Source organism: Myripristis murdjan, chromosome 14 (assembly GCF_902150065.1).
Source record: "Myripristis murdjan chromosome 14, fMyrMur1.1, whole genome shotgun sequence".
Lineage (NCBI taxonomy): Eukaryota > Metazoa > Chordata > Actinopteri > Holocentriformes > Holocentridae > Myripristis > Myripristis murdjan.
Window position 1 is genome coordinate 13,172,975 of NC_043993.1, and position 23,737 is coordinate 13,196,711.

General features: G+C 43.1%; 1 protein-coding gene across 1 annotated transcript in view; it reads right to left on the bottom strand.

Moving 5' to 3' along the window:
* Window positions 1-23,466, bottom strand: part of ubl3a (ubiquitin-like 3a) — a 39,816-nt gene extending 16,350 nt beyond the window's left edge. The window contains exon 1 of the mRNA XM_030068864.1: window positions 22,750-23,466. Coding sequence (XP_029924724.1) covers window positions 22,750-22,776 — 27 coding nt within the window. The 5' untranslated portion in view covers window positions 22,777-23,466. The remainder of the gene's footprint in view (window positions 1-22,749) is intronic.
* Window positions 23,467-23,737: the final 271 nt, after the last annotated feature.

Sequence of the window (23,737 nt, forward strand, 5' to 3'; positions counted from 1 at the left end):
TCAAGCTACATTCCCGCAGCTAAAATGGCTCTTTTAGAAGTGTAATAAAACCAGCAAAGTTTATTTCCCTTTCAGTATCATCAAACATTATATGGCATTTGCCGTTAAATGGTTGAGGGAAAGGTTATTTGAGGGTTATGGTAATTCTATGAGGTCAAATCATCACTTTGCAGGATGTGAGTATTTCTTTGACCTTATTTGTCTCCTGCATGTGCAACTTTGTTAGACTTGCAAAGGACTCTATGACAGACGCCATATTGCCATTCAGGAATGTCACTCTAGAGGCATTCTCTGTTTTAGGTTCTGCAGTGAAAAGACAGAACCGTCCTTAAAACCCAGGCATCATTATTCTGCTGCTGAAGTTATCACTGGAGTTTGGATCAAGCAAGACAACTCTGTCTTCCTTTTCCCTTCTCGCACCACTATCAGTCAGACATCTCAGTCAGTCGTCACTCACTCGCCCCATCAAACCTCATCACTTTCTACAAGGTCTCGTCCTCTTTTACTGACACCCAAAAAGGTCTATCCTTTCATATGTTTACCTCCTCCTCAAAATGAGAATCAACTCGCTCCCTCTCTTCATTTCTCCTTTCTTCTCTTTCCTGTCACAAGACTGACTGGCTGTTTCCTGTGTTACAGTAGGCACCGAAACACTCGTCGCTGCACCTGACAGCTCCCTGCTCACTGTCCTCGCTCCTCATCATTCCCTCTCACCGTTTACTCACAGATAACCCTTTAATCCATCAGTCGTTCCTCCTCTCTCCAGAAACAGGTAGAGGTCCCTCTCATGCTGTCATCTCTCCTCACCCCCTCTCTGAAAATTCACCTCTTAACGCTCACATATACTGTGCACACACATACACACACACACAAACAGACCTGCGCACACACATACACACATACACACAGTGCTGCATTCCTGTCTCCTGACAGATGCCAGGTACGCGCCTTTGATCAAACGTTCTCGCTACCCCTTCCTCTCCGTGATCAGCGCTGTCATAAGAAGTTGATGCAAGTTTGCTATGCATGGCTGCCTCCCCTGTCTATCTCTTTCTCTCTGTCTGTCTGTCTCTGTCTTTCTTTCTGCACTTCAAATGGCTGTTCAATACCCTTGGGGACCAAATGAATTAACATGCTAAATGTGAGTGATGCCAAAACTAGATGGAACCACATTATCCATCCACACATCCACGGTCACTGATGGGAAAGTGAGTGGAGGCACAGAGATCAAAGGCATCTTTATCTAGCATTACTCAGTGAAGAATGCAAAAGGTGTGATCGACCTGTGTTTCTCAGATCCTGCAGGAGCTCATGTTCCACACTACATGTTAACACCCTGCATTGCTAACAACTGTTTGGGCAGCAGTATCCATAAAGAGTTATAGATTCAAGCCCAGCTAAATATTTACACCGACTGTCAGCAAGTTGGCTCCCTTCATCTTAGTGCTAGTGGCGGTATGTGTAGGTTTTTGCTGATCTGCAACTTACTTGCCCTTTCCAAAAACCAGAACACAATACTCAAATCAGGAAGTAGAACCAAGTGCAGAACAACTAGTTATGTTGCTTCTGTAATTGCACACGAAGGGTAAACTATTGTATTTATGCTTGGCTTCAGTGGAGTCACAATGTATCTGTCAGTAAGTTTACACCTGTTTTAATATGCATGTCAGGTGACTGGATCACAAGTGAACACCGCTACATGCAAGTGTGAACAACCACAAAGACACATTGTGATCACTCGAGCCAGCACGGTGGTATGGGACACGTTTGACCCCGTCATTTGTAGTGAAAATGCTAATGTTTCCCCAACAAGGACGTAGTGAATGAAGTGGCAGTAATGAAATCCGAACACAAGTGGTCAGCCTAGGCCGCGCTCACAAAGGATCAGGCATTGCGAGAAAAAAAGCACAAGGAATCTCATTTACTTTAATGGGTGTAGTGCGTTTTGGCAGAGGCAGTGCGTGGTACAGGGGGTTGACCTACAATCAGCTTTCACGCAACCCGATGTCACACTGCGTTGCTCACAAAACTGCGCACGGTGCCGCAACGCCTGATTCTGTGTGTTCGGATCACCTGAGAGGTGTGTTAAAGCCAGGTGTGAATAGGGGGTGAGGTTATGTCTCAAACCACACCCCAATTCAGTACGTTGTGAATCAGAGAGCAGGGCTACTGAATATGCTGAGGAACATTTGGACAGTGATGAGTCACTGACGATGCACATGATCATGATGAGTGGCATAAACATTAACAGTGGTTGAACAGTATCTCTGGGAAACAATATAAATAAGGCTATAAACCTCAGATGAGATAAACGAGTGCCTCCTTGATGTGTCTGTCCTGCACAAACATGTGCTGTTGTCCTCTGATAATATTTACATTTATAATTAAAATGTAAAGCGTGTCACTTTTTACATCTATTCAATGAAAGATTTAGCCAGTGTTTGATTATGTTGTCTCCGTTAGGTGAGTATGGTGAGCTTAGATGTGTCACTTGTTTTTACGGTGCATCATGCAAATTTTATATGGAGCTCGCTCTCCGATTAACTGGAACAAATTTCGCAACAGGAATCCCAAGGAAATGGCGGACCCCTGGACAGTTCACCAGAAACAGGAAGGAGCCAAGACGATTTACTCATGAGCTACTTGCGCCATCATTTCTGGAAAAAATAAGCAGACCTTGACGGCATGGATGTATTCTTTGCAGCATGTTTAAATCAGACTGTCATTGAGCATTTCTTTTTCAAAGTGTATTTTTTAAGGTTCTCATGGTGTGATTTGATGACATGGGTTGATGTTTTTTAACAGCAAATTTAGTAAATGTTGTGTGCAAAGCTACCTTTTTGTCATGCCATGTAAGAAAGGGAAGGATTTGCTTTTCCTAATAACAATGCACAATTTGTGCAAACAATGCCTGCAGTGTTGGGGGTAATGCAGTGACATTTTAAGTAGGTCTGAATTTTCGCTGAGCAGATTACAGTTACTTTTCAAATAAAAATCAAGTAACTAACATTACTTGAACGCAGGATTTCAGTGGAGTTGTGGCAAATTGAATGCATCAGAAATCACATCAAATAATCAAAATGACTCTTCTTCCCTGCATGCTTTCATGTCGTCTACAGCAGTGGGTTGGATCAGTAAACGGCTGAGAAGAGAGCAGTGACAGAGGTGGACGGATTGCTTAGCGGGGAGAAAATAATATGAGATGAGGTTAATCTGGTCGACCGGTCTGCCTCCTGTCTGCTAAAGGTAACAAGCAGTTTCATTTTAAACAGCCTGTAATCCACACAGTAAAACACTGAAACTACTCTCCACTTTGGATCATTTAAAATTATAAACTGAACTCGCTTCCAGTTGTGATTGAAAAATAGTCCATTATCAATTATGATATTCAACCAGAAAACCCTCGGTATGCAATGAAGAGAAACCTTGTGCTCTCGTACCTCGCTCTTCCTCAGATAGGGGCTAATCTGGGTTGTAGAAAGTAACACAAAATTGATGTAATTAGTAGTCAAAAAGAGTAATTAGTAAAGTAATGTGATTACAATTTGTAGAAAGTGATGAGTTACCCGACACCGATGGCCTGTTACTGAATTTACATGAAGTAACAGAATTATTCCCATGGTATGAACAGCTGACATTACCTTCAGACCCCATCTGACTCCACTACCTACTGATCATGAGTACTGTTTGAGACACAGTTTAACACTCCATCCTGGTGGCTGCTGCCTGTCCTCAGTGCATCTCGGGATCATTTGATATCAGCGGGCGTACATCTTTACCTGACTGCGGTCCGGCGAGAGCCGAGGGAGTCGCTCAGAAGCTGTGCAGCTGTGTGATCTTAATCTTGTTTTAGTTGTTGCCAGGCATCAACAACATCAACTTAACTGCAACGCTCTTGAGATTTAAGGACGCAACACTCGGCGACACCGCACATTCCTCAGCTTGCTGCTAATTGTTAAACACACAGATAAAAACTCAATGCAGCAGTTCACAAACCGGCCTGCAAACACAAGTACATGCGCACACACACGCGCAGTCAAACAAAGTAATCTCGCTTAATTGCCCACAGTCCCACAATGATTGCAGACACTCAAACTCACAAAAGATTGTAGTTGCCACACTCAGCCTCCAATTAATCATTTCCCATGATTAATTAGGTCCTCTGCCTAATTAAACAATTATTAATAAATACAGAACATTATTGCTGGCAGCACAAGACACACACTGCTGTTCAAATCTGCCTTTATATAGTACAAAGGAGACTGTCATACTCATCCCTGTCACTGGTCGATGGGATGAAGGTCTGAGCTTTTTATGTCTTCACAGTTGACACAGGAAGTAAAGATAATGACATTATAAGACATGAGATCTGTCCATAAGAAGACACTTTACAAATTACCGGAGGAAATGAGGTAAAGGCAGAAGCATGTCTGTGTGTGCACAAATGTGGCGTGTGTATGCGCTCAGAAACAAAGCGAGCAAGGATGTCACTTTGCAGCAAAAAGATGCCACTGTCACTTGAGTATTTCCACTGGTTTCTCTCATGAAGTTTTCCAGGGTCTTAAAGCTTACCATCTGTAACAGTTTAAGGGCTGAAGACAGCCCTGTGCTTTCAACATCAGACCTCAGGAAAGGGGAGGCTCCGTTCTCCTCATCACCAAAGAGAGAACAAAACTCCAATAAATATTTTCAAGGGAGGGAAATTAAACATGAAAGATGGGGTGTACGGAGAAAGAAGCACACCAGGAGACAATCAGATGCAGAAAGAGAGAAAGAAAGAGGGATTGAACAGTGAGAGAAGAGACAGAGAGCACGAGAGAGAAAGATTGACAAAGCAAAATGTTCTGTATCAGGCAACAGAGGCGAAGTGCTGATGCTGTAGAGACGCCATGATAGTGATGACGAGGTCTGATGCTATAGGAGGGCCGAGGAAACGCTGACACTTCCAGAGAAGAGCCCAGGGGATCGAGCGAGGTAATGAGAGAGAAGCAGAGAGGACTTCAGGAGGGAACAATGAAGGTCAGAGTGAGGCGGCGAGAAGAGGAAACGTGAAGGTGAAGAAGGGGAAGAAATGTCACGTTGTCCTTTCGGTCATCCAACTACGTGGTGTTGAATCACCTACTACACTCACACACGTGAGAGCACATATGCACACGCACACACACACACACACACACACACACAGGCTGCCTGCTGAGTATTTGCTGAGGCTCTGCTTTTGAAGCTGTGGAGCTAGACGTGAAATCGCTCTCGTATGCTTCAATCGATTCTCTCCCCATCCCTCTGTCAGCGTCTAGACTATCTGTCCCTCCCTGCCGCTGAAAGACAAGAGAAGAAGTGAGGCAGACAATGAAGTAACGCGGTGAAACGCAGCTGCACGCCCACATGAAGACGTACCTGTGGTCACAGTGCTGCCAGATGAGCTATAATAAAAAATAACGACAACAATTTGATACCTTATTGATTGAGATTGCAGCATTCCCTGTCCGTTTGAGCTGCGCCACGGGGAGGTCAGAGCGTGGGGTCGGACAGAGAGCAGCACCCCTGCAGCTGGTAGGGATTCACTGTCTCACAAAAACGGCAGATGTTTGTCAACATGTGGGCTTTTACCCACACACTCTGGGATTTTGAATATCATTATATTGAGATATGGCATACGTTTTGTCGTTTCCTGGTTTTAAAGTGGATGCAATCCTCTGAAGTTAATAGGCTGTTCAAGCTGTATTATTTGTCTCTACCTGCTTGGTCATCATACCCACTTTACTAATGATAGTTTGTCAAAAATATATTGTACGTAGGTAATATCTCTTTAAATCACTAATAGTCATCTCTACAATATCGACATCAAGGTAATCAGTAAAAAGTGGCATGATATTTTGTATGTAGAGCAACATGAGGTTGCAATTTCCTCAAGCATCTGTGGCAGAAGGTATCTGTTTGACAACCACAAGTCTTCTTACACCCACACGAGAAGTGGCGCCTGAAACTTGTTAACCCTTTGCCGGGGGGTGGCAAAGTTTACAATTAACCCAAACAAACAAAACATTTTTGCAAAATTATATTAAATAAATATTTAGATAAAAAGCATTGGAAACTGTTTTGCAGTGATATATTTGGCACTATATTTACATGGGTTTCTTATCTCTGTCTATTTTATGTAACAGTGTTTGCTATATGTACCCTGGTGTCAGGAAATAGATGACTGTGAAGTGTGACCCTGTGGTAAGAAATGGCTGGTTTAAGTTGGAGAACTACTGTGTTTTGCTTTGTTAACAAAATCAGAGCACTAGAAACTTTTTGTTGTTTTGTTTTGTATGCCGCTGCTTCCCAAAGGCGGTATTGAAAGATTGGATGTTTATTTGCCGGTTCCCACTTCATCGTCCATGTGCCCTCGGCTCAGTTCCTGTGAGAGCGCTGCTGCAGGTTTACAAGTGTTTCTGCTACTTTCGCTCTGAAAGCGCTGAAAGCAGCTGGCAGAAAACACACAGAGCTGAAGGGCAACATGCCACATGTTAGAAGGCTCTTAGTGCGAAGGGACCACACAGAAAGAGGATGATGATGATGAAGATGAAGGTGGTGGTGGTGATGACGCGACCTCCTACCCCTTCGTCTGTCCATTTGCTTTGACCTCCTCTCTGTCCTTCACTTCCATCACAGGGTGTCTAACCTCTGTCTTCCCCCACGATTCCCTGAGCTCAGCCGAGTGAAACCCCTGGAGTCGAGCAAAGCCTCCCCCGCTGGGCTTCCCCCTTCTCCTTCAGCTCCAAAGAGAACAACATGCCCTGCAGTGACCTCTGCCTTCCCATGCCTCTCTCTCCCCTCCTCCGCTCTGTCTCTGCCCTGCCACTCCCTCCTCCCTCCTAGGTGGTCTCTGCTGCTGCTCCTGCAGTCGGCCGGCTTCATGTGTAACCTTTCAGCTCATCTCTTGAATGCACAGCCAAGCACAGGCTTTCCCTTGTGCCCAAGGCATCCATAATTTAGATTATACTGAGAGTTTTATAGCAAAATAAGAATGACTGCTGGTGATGAAACAATAACGAAACAAGATAGATTTTCAAGTTTAAAACTGTGGTTCACAAAATGCTTAACTGGATCCAGCATGTATTTGCGTGATTAATTTAAAGTAATGATTTCTTTTTTCTTTATCAGTGCATTTTTGCTGTTATTACACATAAGTAACATCGTGAAGCATCAGGCTTGGAATAGACAAGTTATGATTAAAGCTAAAACAAAGTCATGTGTTACTTATGTAGCAGCAAATAGGGCTGGACCATATGGATAAAATCAAACATCACAATGTATTTGATGGATGGACTTTGATATCAATATGTGACAACATTGTTAGGATGGTCATGGTTTTGTGGGATACAGCACTTAAGAAATTTTGGATAAACAATGATTAGTAATGTGGATATAAGTTAGAAAATTATAATACCATTATATTAAATATATCAGTCCAGAAAATCACATCCCTTTACTGTAATGCAGCTTTGAAAACCAGGAACAAACACCTAGACCATATCACGATATTACAATATCCAAAATCACAGATGATATCTAGGCTCAGTCACTCATGATATTGAGCTGCTTTTCCACACAAATTACCTGGATAAAGTATTACCAGGGTAACTTTTCAAGGAACTAAAAGGTTCCTTCAGCCCCTTGCTGTTTGCATTTCCACCGGGGTCTGAAGGCCCACAAAGATGAGATCAATTAGTCCACTGACGTATGAAACAGCAAAACCTGTCTTACATGTAATTTTTACAGTCGTGAGGCATCAGGCTATTTAACTTGTTTTAAACCCCTTTCTGACACTTTTTACTGCGTTTTTCTCTGGCGAGCAGCCCTACTTTCTACTGGCTACAGGAGAGAAGCAGAGCCCGCCAGCTGTGTGTGTGTGTGTGTGTGTGAGAGAGATGCAGAGGAGGAAACTAACTAACTAGTGTCTCCACAGTTAATCATCTGCTGAGTGTTTGATGGTTATTAATCTGTGCTTTAGAATGTAACTGCTGCGAAAACATCAGAAAATAAAGTTTTATTTCTTTCTTTATTTCTCTCATTCACTGGCTCTCTTATGCACAGCACCAGTGCTGTCTCTCTCTCTCACTCCCTTGCTTGCCTGCGCTCTCTATCTCTCCTTTTCTTTTGTCTTTTTTAAAATGAGTCGGGAAGCTGACAGCAAAGTCTAACTTTACTTTTATTGTTATCAAACAAAGAGAAATGAAGTGGTAACGAGCTGAAGTGGCGCTTTGTGTGTGTTTGATCATCCAGAGATGCTGCAATGCAAGCCCCAACCACCCAAAGTTCCTGGGTGATTCAAAAGTTCCTACCCCTGCGTGGGGATTTCTCCTGGGGTAAAAAAAAAAAAAAAAAAAAAAAAATGTCCCCTGGATTTTGACATTTTGACCCCAGTCCCAGCCACTGAAACGCATACAATTCCTCAAAAGGTCACCAGTCCCTGGGGAGAGTCCTGTGGTCGAAATGGGCCTTTGGTACATTAAAAAGCCTCCATACTCTAACTTTATCCTCTGAACATACCTATTGCTTACATGCAGTTAAAACTATATACAGCCTTCATCTGGCATATATGTAAATGTATGTGTCTTTTTATATTGCTGTTGTCAGGTGGTAAAATGTTGGTGGAAAATTTGCAACTCTTAAGAAATGCTTTCAAAACAAATACTGTGAGATGTGCATGAGCACCAGTGTGAACTGAAGGCTATTTTCAACCACAGACAGAGCACACAAACACACATTTTCTTGTCTTTACTCACTCCGCAGGTACTACAACAAAGGTTAGGCAGACATTTAAAAGAAGAGAATGATGTAACATGTGAGACTGAAAAATGGAGAGAATGAGCATGAGACTAGAGAGGAGCAATGGCTGGGAGACAGCAGTTACGTCCATAACGCTGTATTTTCTTTCACTCTTTCAGAACAGAGTACTGCCCTGCAGTCACAACCCACGTGATGCTCTGTGTGTAGAGGAGTGTGTGTGTGTGTGTGTGTGTGTGCGCGCACGGGAAAGAGAAAGAGCGACAGAGACAGAGGAGGGTGGGGGGCGGGGGGTGGGTTGCTGGCAAGCTAAAATGCCCTCTGTGCTGGAATTTACCAGATGGCATTGGACAGAAACAACCAGGGGCATTACTACTACCTCACACACAAAAACACACACACACACACACACACGCACACACACACAAACACATACACAAAGTGCATCTTCTATGCCTATTCAGCAAGGAGGCAGACAGTCCAGTAACACACCAGTAATGTATATTTAAAAACAGATCAACCTAAAATAAATCAATATCCTGGTTTGTCCCTGAACTGTCCAACACTCTGTGCTCTAGGCAACCAACCCCCCCACTCACCCCTGACCTCTGATCCCACAACCTCACACATAAAAAACACATGCCTACTTACTCATAAACACAATTGAATTTACTCTCATAATCTAATAAGTGTTGACATATTTTTCAGTTTTCAGGATCATTTTAATGGAATCTCTGCTTTTATTAATTAGGCGGAGCACAGAGGACAGGAAGAGACACAGGATAGCATGCAACAAAGCCGTTTCCAAAAAATTACACAATGCAGAGAGAGCAGAGAATGCACCCAAGACTGCCAAGCGTCCGGGACGGCCCAGCTCTGAGTAATGTGTCTGGAAATGAGGCACATTCCTCTCCTAAAAAGTAATATACTTCCATTTAAATTAATATAATAATGATCATCCAATGCACTGTTTGCTGATCAACACCGACAGAAACCTTGTGTGTATGTGTTTCCAACATGAACACACACACACACACGTCTCGTGCCTGTTGTCCAGTTAAAGATCTGAGCAACTGGGTGTGTTTGCGCTGTGCTGTCACAACAGGAAGAAGGCAGCCTCCGTGGAGAGACATGAGAGTCAGCTGGTTACACAAGCAACAACAGGAAGGAACAGTGCACTGGGTAGTTGGGAGGCGGGAGGGGAAACGGTGAAGGGGGACTGCTTGGGGACCCAATCAAGATCTTCTGCAAACACTGTCCCATGCCAAGGCAAATGAGAAAATATGCCCGGATGACATAATCAGCCCAGGGGTGTTGTTTGTCTGTTTATAGAAACGGGCATGGCTGGGGTCAGCCTGCCTGCTGTCTGGGAGACTTTGCAACTTCAAGGTAGTTAGACCACGGAACTGCCAAGCTATTTGTTCCTTCACATACTCCTCTGGGATAGGGCTGGGCCATATTGCAGACATGACCACTGGTGCTTTCACAAAATATTTACACAATGAGATTTTTGATAAATAATCATCGGTAATGCCTATATGATAGCTAATTACGTGAAGGCAAATAACAGAACAGCTAGTACAGTCTGGTTAAGTTCAGAAAATGACATCACCTTGCTGTAATGCAGCCTTTAAAACCAGGAAAAGACAACACAATAATACTATATCCGAAATCCCAGACAATATAATCTCTTATTAGCATATCGATATAATATTGATATATTGGGTAGGCCTACTCTGGGACAACGGAGCTCACCTGAGGAGTCTGAGTATCGAGACAGCCTGGGGTTGACTCGGCTTATTGTTTAAGGACACTTCAGAGACAAGGACGCTGGGATCAAACCTGTGACCTCCAAATGAAAAGTGCAACCTCCCTCGATACCTGACTTCCTGCCATCTTTGTACAGCATGGCCTTTGCCTGCCTTGAATCGTACTGTACTCTGCTGAAATGAGCTGGCTGAGCTGTACTGTGCTGAGCTAAGCTGAAGAGAGCTAAATTTACCCAAACTGTGCAAGCCTGACTCACCCACAAACATCCAAGGGGTCTAAAACTCACACGTCTAAGTAAGTGAACATTTGCAAGGATTTGCTGTTTTGCAAAGTTGGGTTAAGTGTGTGGTTTACTGTTGATAAGTTGACATTTTTCTGACTTCCATCTGCTAGAGAGGCCACTTGACAAAAATGAGCAATAAAACTTAGCTATTATTAGGTCAATAACTCCACATATCTTCTGTGTAAGGCAAGTTCCTGCTGCTTTCAGAGATGCGGGCAAGTTCCTGCTGCTTCATTGCAGATAAACCAATGCTTCCTCATTACCAGAAACTGATAAAATGGATGAAAAGCCCTCAATCATTCTGGTCCAAGGTCCAATGCTTCATTACTGCTCGCTCACACAGATAAGCGCGCAGGCACAGACACACACACACACACACACACGTACAGCCACATTAAAACACACGCATGCCCACACACGCATGCGCAACCCCTGCTGAGTTCATTAGTGATATTCGTAGTCGGAGTGCTCAGCAGAACGCAACATGCAATGACAAATTTGTGCAAAACAGCATGAAGGCAAAATATACCCTCTCTGCACAACTCCTCTCTCCTTCTCTATATCACTCACTCACTCATTGACTCATTCACTCACTCACTCACACTTCCTCTTCTCTTTCTCTCTGGCTGCTTCCTCTCTGCGTTGTGTCTTTTAACTCTTGTGTGACCTCGGCTTCTCCGTTTCTCATCTTTCTCCAAGTCTTCTTCTTCTCTCCTTCACATCTCTCATAAAATCAGTTTATGTAAAACACCAAAACGGGCGAACCGCTTTCTTGCAACTTTTCCATATACCTTTGTTGTTTGTTGAACCATAGAAAGCAGGTAGCAACACACAAGTGTAAACACATATAGACATGTTGATGGACATGTTTATATATATATATATATCAATATATATATCAATAAGAAGTTGCTGTAAGCCTAGCCTAGAGTTGTATCAGTAATGTGGGTTCAAGATCTTACAGTAACTGCACTTGGCACAAAGGATCCCTTATATCTTTTTGTTAGCCAGGAGTGTTCTAGTGTTGCCCAGCATGTAATAACACACACTCACAGTGGAGCGGGTGTTCACTGTCGTTGATAATAGACATAGCTTTCATGTATACATCAGTATTCTGAAGGACACGTACCAATTTCTGTCGGCGATCTTACCCTCTGCCATTCCCTTGTCTATTAAAGCTCAAAAATCTTAATGTTTCTATGCTGTAATTATACTGTTACATTACGGCTCCACATAGATTTATGAATTTTGAATCACATGATGATGCACTTGAATCCTACTATGCGGCATTTTATTTCCCAAGTGCATCTGATTCACCGAGGTGTGTCTCGGTGGTTTTGGTGCAAGGATGTCGACAATCAAGGGAGCAACACACGCCATCTCCATGCACAAGGACTGTAGTTAGTTATTAGGTAATATGAACCACGCTACATCCTGTACATATATATATAATATCCAGCATCCTGTCATTATGTGCCTTCATTATGGCATTCAGTATGGTTGTGCTTGTGCCTAGCAGGGAGTAGAATAATGAGTCTACCATGAGATAGTTAAACTGAGCAGGATCATCAGTATGTAGACTAAACCCTACATTCTCAGTCCTGAAGATGGCTGTGTTTCTCAGCTGAGGATTAAAGCTGTTGTTTGGTTAGTGCTTGGTAGCAATAATCCAAAAGTTTCATGAGGCCTAACTGGGAGAAAGGCTGCCTACTTGTTGCTGCGCTACCATAAACCCAGTCAAAACATGACATGTCTCAATGGGCTTAAAGGAGAAGTTCATCCAAAATACAAAAAAAGATATTTTCCCACTTAGCCCTAGTATAATCCATCCATCTTGATAGCTTTTGTGTTATTTGGTGAGATTTCCGGACTACTGCATTGTTCCCTGTCTCCTGGCTCCCGAGTGCTATGAGGCTGGATAGGTATTTCCTTAAATCTATCTGTCAAAAATGAACATGTGAAAATCTCAATCTCTTTCCAAAAACAATGACATGGATACTCGGCATGACCCACAGCTCTAAAGGGTGAGGACTTCCACCAGGAACTATTTCCTGCTAAACAACGCCAGCAAACTGCACCTATCCGCCCACAAGAAGTACCAGTTCATATGAATCCCCATCCATCCCCATTGTATTTGGTTGAAGGGAGACACGAAAAGTCACGCCAGACAGGAAACCTCGCCTAATCACACAGAAACCATCTGTATGGATACACTGCCCAGGGGGTAAGTGGGAAAATATCTTTTTGGTGTTTTGGGTAAATTGTCCCTTTATACTGACCTGGATTCAAGTAGAAACGCTTGTTGGACTATTTACTGCAGCCGTACACGATGCACAATTTTACATTTTTCCTCTCAATTTTCCTCCACCAGCTCAGTGTTACTTGGGCACAGTAGGTATGTCTTGACTTCGCACACCTGTCTGTCAAATTTAAATGCATGGCAAGTATCTTTACAAAAAAAAAAAAAAAAATCATGGCTCTTCGGCTACACCTTCTGAGTTGACTGCAGAGGTCTATGACTGATGATTCAACTTGTTGGCTTTCAGGGGGGGAGCCCTACTGTTTACATTTAGAAACCATAGAAAGCGGTGCAATGTTCTAATAAATTGCAACTTACTGGGCTCGGGGCTTGTGTATGAGTGCTGGAGGCCAGCTGATCCTGTTGGAACATCCAGTAGATGAGGCCTGACCTTTGGCTGACCGCTCTGTGGCTAATGTCTGCCCTGTCTGGGACCCGAGGAGTCTCACACTGACCCTCTAATTCCCTCAGTACGTATTGTCTGTCTGACTGCACTGGCACAGCACACTCAAATATCAGGACAGATTTAAACACTGATTTAGAAATTGCAGTCTGTCCTAAAATGTATCAGGGGGAGGGACAGTTTATGCCTGCCAGCTGCACACACGCACACACACACACAGACAACGTTAGCATGGAGTAGCTTTAATATAAAGGTCCCCTCAGCTGGAAATTGTTTCCAGTGCTGCTGAAAGGCTCCTTTTATTGAGATAGTCCACCCCTCCATTCCCCACCCTTCCTCCAACACATACACACTCACACACACACACATCTGCACATACACACTCAAATGCACCCACTCTACAGAACATACATACTGTACTTAACGAAAAAAAAAACCTGGCCCTTTTCACTGGCAGTACATTTTCAAACTGTTTACATTATCTGTTGGAAATTTGCCAACTACAATAAAACAAACTGTGTCGCGATCGCGAGTTTCATCGATGCAATTAACACGTGGCAACTGAAGATTTAAGATCAATATGTGCGCTGAGCACATTGATTCAAACATCACTTATGTGGAAAGTCACTGCCATTAGAAAGATATTAGCTAAAAGGTACAGATAAGCTGCTTCTCTTAATAGCATCAGCGTCCCCTTGGTGCGCATTAATGGTTAATCGCTTCACATTGTCAAAAATGTCTGTCAATGAGCTAGTTTATAGAGACAGTAATAAGCCTTTGAGTGACATCTCATGTTGCAAGCAGCAAAAAAAATGAGCTGAATATATCTGTAGAAGCAGAGAAATGGCATTAAGTCCGAATTTCCTTTCAGTAACAAAACCTCTCTACATCCTCTTCTAGGATTATTTTATGCATTCTGGCTCTGCAACCTCCTCTCCAGGTGTCATTCTGTGATCACGTCTCAACTCTCCCCTGTGCTACAAGGTTCCTCTTCCTCCATCCAATTTTGCAGTTCAGTCAGCTCACCGCATCCCATGAATTTTATCTCTTCAGTTTTCACATATTTTATGGAGTGGTCGCTTTTTGGTTTGGTTTTGGTGGCTTGCGCCTTTTTTTTTTTCCAAAAGCTGTAATTTGTCCTGTTTTCAGACAGTTTTGATTGCGTGAGTTTTAGCCTTTAGAGCAGGGGTGTGCAACTCAGTCACTAAAGTGGCCATATTAATTCCAATTCAAGGACCAAAAGAGGGCCTATACTTATTGAACGCTTTTGACCCAAAGTGGTCATTCATTTGATTCATTTGAGTGGAAAATGCCATGGAAGGTGATTTTCGGCCATACTGTATCTGCAAGCCTACCCTGAATGCTTTTTTGCTGACCAAAAATCCACAGTCACACGTGATGACTCATGCATGCACATCACTGGTATGCAAAAATCCAACTAGAACAAAGTTGCTTTGTGAGCAAGTGTGCATTTCGAAGCACAGCGATGAGATTTCTAATTGGCTCACATTCATTCTCTACAGCCTTTCCCTAATGTTAGCTACAACCAACTTATGCCTAACCCTAACTTTACCCAGTAAGCCAAAATGGCCGCACCAAATGTAAAAAATTCCATTGCTGTCCCTGGAAACGCAACTTAACATTTTTTGGAGGTGACAGCATATGATGTTGCAGTGTGTGTTGGGGTTTGTTGTATCTGCATTGTGGGAAAGCATTCATAGAAAATCAAAAGTCATGTCAGGGCCCGGATGCAAGTGTGCCACAGGCCTGATTGGGCCCAAGGGCCTTGAGTTTGACACACATGCTTTAGAGGTAACAGTGGAATATAAGGGAGCAGATGACACTGTGCCAACAGTAGTGGCACAAATCCATTATATGCAAACAATGGCCTTTTGACTGCATTCTAGTTTGTACTGTTTTCTGGGGCAAGTGCAAACTGGAGTGGGTGTTCTCTCTGCGGGCCAACCCCACAGTATCGTGTCACACTTAACAGGAAGAACAGGTTGGACCTCAGCTGATTTTTATGATTCAAAACGTGTACAAGGATGTATCGTTCACAAAATACACAAACCATAAGACACAGAAACAAAATATACACGACTACGGGCGTGTGGGATCCAGTTAACACAAGTTTGCTGTGTCATCTCCATCTGAATTATACCTGTTAGTCATAGTCACACCTTCTCGTTTATGTCATACTCTAATTCTTTGTAGTGCTACACAAGCCAAGGATTGGTTTCGGTGAATTCAGCATCACTTCTGTCCTGGGTTTTTAGCACTGAGCCTGAGCTGTGCACAGTAACACTGTCTTAAAATCAAGAGGATTCCAACCACACAGGTAGAAAAAGGAAGGCAAATTTATGATTTCATTTTTTTTTTTTCAAGTCTGGGGTGAATCTGTGCCATCATTCGCTGGTGCTCAAAGTCACAGATCAGTAATTGGCACTGTAGCAGTTGCTGTGTGTTTATACACCATAACTACTGACGTCCTTCAGTGCTAATACTCAAGGCAGCGGGACATCCAGAACACAACAAGTGCCTATTCACTGTTAAGAGAGATTAACACAAGAATCAATGTGCAGAGCAGCATTTTTCCCTGCAAGTTTTGTTTCTGCTGGGGCTCCAGAAGCCCCTGCACTGGTGAGGTAGTGCAACACATTCCTCAGCCTGTGCAAAGCTATACCTGCCAACACTGACTGCTGAAAATGAGGGGGATTTTCCAGCAGAATAAGCCCTAACACACACACACACACACACACACACACACACACACACACACACACACACACACACACACACACACTGACAACTCTTAGAGCAGAACTACTGGGTGTTTTTCTAGCTGGGCTGATCAGAAATGCAAACTGAGAACAAAAAAAGAATAGAGTCTCATTTTCCGGCAGTCTGGTGGTTCAGTAAATCTGATAGCTAGCTTCCTCTTGAGGATTACATCTTGGTGGTCATTAAAGTTTGCTTTTTAAAGTTTGTCCCCAGCCCAAATTATCACAACAGACCATTATTTTCCCAGCCATGAATTCAACATATGGCCGCTATCAGGATGCAGGTGAAAACCTTGCAGCTTAGAGTTGGGTGATTTTATTTTTAACTTCTTTTGATGCATTATATCCTGCTGTCGTCCAGAAAATTCTACAGTCCCGCAGTTAGTGAACCCTTTTCAAAGCAAATACAATAAACTCAAAACTACATGGTGCTCAGGCTACAAACAAAGCATTATTTTCTTACTTCCAGGAATTTTGGAGATACAGTTTTCACCCAACAACAGTGATATTTTGGGATCTCGTGAACAGTTGCGGGAATGCGTGATGTGATCATACAGCATGTGATGAATAACTCACAAGCGCAGACTCTAACTAGCCTCGCCACAATTGATAATTGCTCTGAAATATGGGAAACTGGTCTCAAACATCAGAGATTAACTGCAGAAAATGACAGACAGACAGAAGGGAAATGCTGAGTGCTGACAGGCTCTTTGTAGTTGGGACGGCACCGACCTGGCTGGAGCCTGGCAGGGGGAACGCTGGTGGAGATATTCATAGAGAACAACACATTGCAAGCACATGCGGAGACACATGCCATGCTCAATAAACACACACACAAAGAGACAAACATATACACACATATTCACACACACACACACACACACACACACACTCACAAACAGTTGCATAAGCAATCAATGGATGAGCTCTCAATAGGTCTTCCTCTTGGTGATGCAGACATGTACCATTATTTCTGACTTTACCCTACAATCACAGATAAAGGCGTGGAAGATGTAAAAAAAAAAAAAAAAAAAAAAAAAAAAAAAAAAAAAAAAAACACTGACAACAGCCTTACTTAGGCCAAGAATGGTCAATTCCAATATGCAACACAATTGTTCATACATAAAGAAATGATGCTTTCATAATTAGTACAACTACACAATCTTTTGTGGGTCATTGCAGGAATACCAGTCTTGTAAGCTTTTGCAGTCTGCCAACTAATTTTCAATTCAAATGTAAACTGAAAGAACAATCGCTTTTGGTTGTAATAATCAACCAGAAGAAGAGCAACAATAACGACGGAATATTGTTTTTTTTTTCATTTATCTTAAATACAATGGATGCAATAGCTATTGTATGGCAAAAATATCAATGTTTGATTCAGTGTTTGAAAAGAAAGATCCACTTTCTGAATTGCGAGCATGAATTGAGCCCAGCTCGAATCCCTCCAGACCTTTCCGTGGAGCTCCAGGGCCTACATGTGACAATGTCAGAGTCGATACATCAGCTCCCCTAGTTTGGCAGGGTGATGTAATCCTGATCTGTGATTCAGACTTACAACACATGGCATCGGTAACATACACACACACACACAGACATTCAGTGACATGCTTCGTCCAGCCGACACTGTTGGTGTTCAATAGTGCTCTGTAGGTCTGCCTCTCTATCTCTCTCTGAGTCTGGATGTGTCAATCAAAGCCCAGTTAGCATCCCACCCGTGAGGCAGAGGAGCGGCTGCAGACCCCTGTCCTGTAACTAATTGGTATAATAACTGCTGAGCTAAGCTTGGGTGGGACAAGAGTGATGGTGTGCCGTTTTCAGCAGCAAGGATTCCTGTTCCATTCTTCTTTTATCCCTGACCCGCACACCACTCACCTCTGACCCCGACCTTTGACCCCCTTTGTGTGTGGGTGTGGGTGCCTGCCTTTTTGTGCGCAATAAGGCAAGTCTAACCCTTTGAGACTGAACTATAAACTGCTCTCACAGCACAAAAAAAAAACAATAATTAGCCAAGCACACTGTATGAAAAGTAGGGCTCAGACACATTGTGTTAAAGTAAAACGTGGGCAGAGCAAGCACAGCTCGCATATTGGTTACTTATTTAGTTTAGACCATTCCAGAAAAGTGAGCGATATATATATTTATTAAGAAGTAATTTATACATATATATATATAAATATATAGAAAGCACATTTAAGTTTCTAACAGGGACAGGATGAGAAAGTCATCGACTTGTTTTCTTTGTGGTTATTGTTGTAGCAGACAAAAAGGCAGCAAAGGGCTATCCAAACAGCCAGTGAATAATAAATTCTACTCAAAAGAATTCATAATATAGCTGCGAAGTGGGTGAAATTATTTTTGGGCAGCCAGGTAAAGTAAAGCTAAGTAAAATCCCATTCATTTTCCCAAATGCGGTGTTGAACGAAGCCCATCTGAGCATTTACAGCACTTAGATGGGCATGAAACTCTTCCAGTTGAATCATTACAAAGAAATATCAACTGCACTGAAATAATTCAGGTCCCTTAGTCAAGTATGAGTCCCACAGAGCATCGCCTCGAGAACCAGCCAATCACGGAGCTTGAAATTCTGTTGCCCACGCTGATGAAGCCGAACTTTATAGCATTGAACCAACGTTACACAGGCATTCTGGGATTGTCTCAGCATCTACGGTGCAGAGATTCAATATATCTGAACAGATTTTGCATCTTTATCTGGCAACATCACCTTGTAACCAGGAACATGATGTCCATTGAGGACGTTAGGGTGACAACCCTCCTGTGCTTCCAATTGAGAAATACATATTTGAATGAAAAATCATTGTTGTTATTGTGTGCTGTGTGTGTCGTTATACTCACATAAATCATACATTATCATAAAGGCATACAATGGCTAATGATAAAGCCGGACTTTTCTCTGTCCGCCGGTGGTATGTGTGTAGCATATTCAGCTCTACCTGGTGGCCACTGATTGGTTGACAGTGCATGCCGAAAATAACTGGATCTAGAGTGGAAAATTTTACAAACAATGTTGTCAGATTGGGCGATTTTCCACCCAGGTGATCATTAACACTGGATGGCCTGGTGCATGTGCACAGCCAAAATACGCAGTGTTAGGTCTGGTTAGAGTAACACCAGGCCACTGATATTACCAGTCAATGTGGCTCATGGGTACTACAGCACTAAAAGGCACTTTGGCATACTAAGCTTACAGCTCAGTATGCCAAGTGCTACTGAGTGATATAGGCCTAGTAGTTATTGCAATTTCCAAATCGGGGAAATACTTCCAGAACCCATAACTCTGCCCACTTCACCACTCTACTGTCACCTCAACAAAGACAAAATTATCCAGACAAACCAATCACAGAGCAACATTCTCACCTGTGCCTAAGGGGTTAATCGCTTCTACAGCACTTCCTGGTCTGGTTAAATACAGGCCTGTTTGAATATGTGATTGCCACCTCCAACACAAATTAACACATACTCACCACAGCAAAAATGATGGGGTGTTTGAATACTACCCAGAGTGTGTGTGCATGTGTGTGTGTGTTAACACCGCAGACATTATGGATTATTGTGCGTATATGCCTTGTTTAGCAGCTACTGTGCTACCACCATCTCTGAAATGTAACATTCACAAGCACACAAACACACACACACACATAAACATACACACTTCCCGTTAAATCAACCCAGGTGAAGAGATCACACATGTACAGTCATGTGCAGCCTTGCTCTCACTTCCTCAGATCCCTCTGTGTGTGTGTGTGTGTGTGTGTATATAAGTGTGTTTAAGTGTGTGTATCCACATGTGCCTGTCTGGTCTGCAGCACTGGGTCATGCTGAAAGCGGCGATGTCTGAAATCCGCTCTCTGTTCCGTGTGACTCTCAAGTCCTTCCTAGAGTGTGTTTATGCAGCAGGGCTTTATGGGAACAGAGGTGCTTTATTCTTCCTCTGCTTCTGTACTACGCTCTTCCTCTTCCCTCTTTCTTTCTTGCCCTTTTCAGTCCACTAGTCATTACACACACACACACACACACACACACCTGCACCCCTACCCCCCATTCTCTCATCATCCACATACTCTCAGACCTAGGATCCAAGCGTCCCAGTGTTGCCATGGCGACCAGTTTTGACCCCGTCAGCACTTCTTCTGAGGCCTGCCTGAAGGGAAGTAATTTGCCCTCTGCCTGCCTCCCTCCCCTGACTCTCCTTCATTCTTCCTGTCCCTGCAACCTCTCTCTCTTTTTTTTCATTCCTCAGAAGAAAAAAAAATCCCATCCTCCATACTCAAGAGGCACGACTATCCCTTCTTCTATTCTCTCTCTCAGATTCATTCACCCACAACGTTTTGCACCAACATTCTCCTCTCCTCCTACTCTCACTCCCACTCTATACAGCCTTTATAAGTGTGTGTATATACACAGTCACTCTCTCACACTCTCCTTCCACACAGAGAGAAAGAGAGAGGAAGAATGCGTGTCTACCGCTGACTTCAACCGCACAGAATGAGCTAAATGCAAATTAAACTTTAACGGCAACTAATACTTCACAAAAATGAGCTGGCTGAATGCGTGTAAGATTAGTCCGAGCCCCGGAGGGAGAGCATTGTTTTGATGACTTACACTGACTTTTTTTTCCCACCCAGGACAAGTCTTCCTTGTATGTGAAACCAGCTTTTTGTGTTTCAAAGAAACAACAGTATTTCAAATGTGTTTTTAGGCTTCATCCTGGGAGATGTGAGCTTTTTGTTTTTGCTTTTTGACACTGTCAATGCATGACGTGATACTTAGTCCACAGCACTCTGGGTCAGCTACAAAACAGCTGATAGGGATTCAGTGCAGGGCAGAATGCAGGCCAACACACAGGCTTTAATCTAAGTCCTCTGGTTGTACAATGGTGCCTCTAACCACTATATGCAAAACTTTATGGGGGGGGGGTATTGATAATCATCAAGGCAACACCGCCATAACTGATGACACAACTGTAAGCCCACATAAACCCACATCCATACAGCCAGTGATGTAAGCCTAACCTTACTGTATATGAAACAGACTTTCGAACGCAGGACTTATCTAGCAACCACATAACAGGTCTGAAAATGGGAGATTCCCTTCATGATTATGCCAGTAATCCACAGAGATTCCTCTTTGATGTGCTATAATTAGACTCTATGGCACTGCATGGGCCAAGCAAAGGCCAGCTCACCTCCAGCTTCCTCATGGCTTTATCCCAACATCCTGACAGCATAATGGACCTGCTGCGCAGGCGGATCAGTTTAACTTGGACGTACAGGAGGACGGACATGGCTGGGATAGCTGATCTCTGAATGGACGGGGCATATTATGTGGTTTGTCCTTTCTATACATAGAGCCACAACACAACGGTGGCCAAAATGAGAGACACTGAAATTACCAGACTGAGGGGGAAATATATGTTTGGGCCCGCAGCAGAGGGTAAACACACCTAAACTCACTTTATACAGCATTTTATTTGTGGAACAGTTCACTCACCACAGGCTGACATAAATCTTCATGATGTGCATTAGTAGATAACACATCAATGTGGTGTAAAACTTTCATGGGGGAAAGGTCTGTTGACGGAGGATAGGAACATTAACTCGGGCTTTTAAGAAACAGAATGTGACTGTAGTTTATAGTGATGGTTATTTCCCTTATAATGACGTGCGGCGACTGGAGGTCACAGTTTCCCCACGGTTTAATTCACCCACAAACAGTGGCTGTGACATAATGAGGCTATGGTGGCAGTGCAGGTAGCGCGCAGTGTGCGCTCAAGAAAGCAGCGAGACGGCGTGGACGCTTCCCTCCTATCCGCGCTCCAGCCTCCCTCAATGTAAAGTGTCGACTGTGTCACGGAGTTCACAAACGTTTTCATGTCAAGCTCCTCCTATACACATACCAATTAAGCCACTGACCGGCGTTTGACAAGATTTCATGTGACGGCTCACCATCTGAGCTGAGTGTTGGTGTTGGATATGTGGGGGGGATTTGACTGTCTAGATTGCAGCTGTGATCAAATTAGATATTTCTGTGTGATTCTTTCACTGAGCTGCCAAAAAAAAAAAAAACAACAACAACAACCAGAATGATTTTGAAATGAAACACGTTTTACAGGGGACTATTCTCGATGACCCAATGCGGAGCCCCAGACCCCACTTTGGGCACCACTGAGCTATATGCCAATACCTATAGATTCTGTAGCACTGTCATTACTGGGCTTCAAAGTCGGTACATTGCATGCAGACAGAACACAAGTCAAATTAATGTGACCTGAAGTAGCAGTTCGGGACAGCACTTGGATCAGCTGAGTGTCCGTTTTGGAGAAAAGGCTTTTTTTAAATAAATAAATAAATAAATAAATAAATAAAGCACCACTGTGGTTAAACCTTGAAGAAAAATGGTTATATGCAAATTGTCTCACCATATCCGCCGGGGTGTTGCTCGTCATTTTGAAGGTAGTCCGGTCTTCGGACGGGTTCACACTCACACACACACACACAAGAGGAGAAAACACAAATATTCCCCCTTTCGTCCTCTCCTACACTAGCTCTCACAAGCTCTTACTATGCGTCGGTTTGTTTGGAGTTTACGGCACGCATTAAAATCACAATGTATTCCCGGTGACTTGGAATTGCTCTTTCCACAGTCACAACACAGAGGTAGTCCGACGAGTGTCACAATGTTTCCTCTATTGCACAATCATTTCCTTCACCATTTTCCACGCGAACCTGTCTTTTCAAAAATGCAGCTGATGTTAGGTGTGTGTAAAGTCGACCCTTGGACCTCTTCCGACCATCCAAATATGAAGAATATCCTGCTTTACAAAAGGTGCCTACGCCATGCGAAAAACCAAATATTGCTGGCACATCCGGACACGGATCTTTCTCTTGGTTAAAAAAAAAAAGAAAAAGAAAAAGAAAAAGAAAGAAAAAAGAAAAAGAAAAAGAAATCCGCAAGGTTACCGTCTTCTGACAAACCCTAGCAGCCTCGCCGCGTTGGACAGAGGTCTTACTTGCAAAAAAAAAAAAAAAAAAAAAAATGTGCCGGTCGGATTCTGTAAGAGCGGAGTTTACAAATCTTGTTGTTAATGTCACAGATTGTGCCCCCGTCCCTTTAGGACCCGTTCAGCTGTCATCCTGCCTCAAAAATCCTGTGTTAAGCCACACAGGGAAATAGGAATGGGACTTCCGGTTGGGATTTTCACATGAAAAGCATTTAAATTTACCTTTTACCCAATAAAACTCTTCAGATCTGATTGTAGCTATTCAAACTAAAGCATGGAAGCATAGAAGTAAAGAGCATATATTGTAAAGATAGAGAAGGATATCTAGATGTTGTGCTAGCTCTGTTATATGATCTGACGTGTGTGGTGAAAAAAAGAAATGCACCTTGACTAAATTACTTTGCCA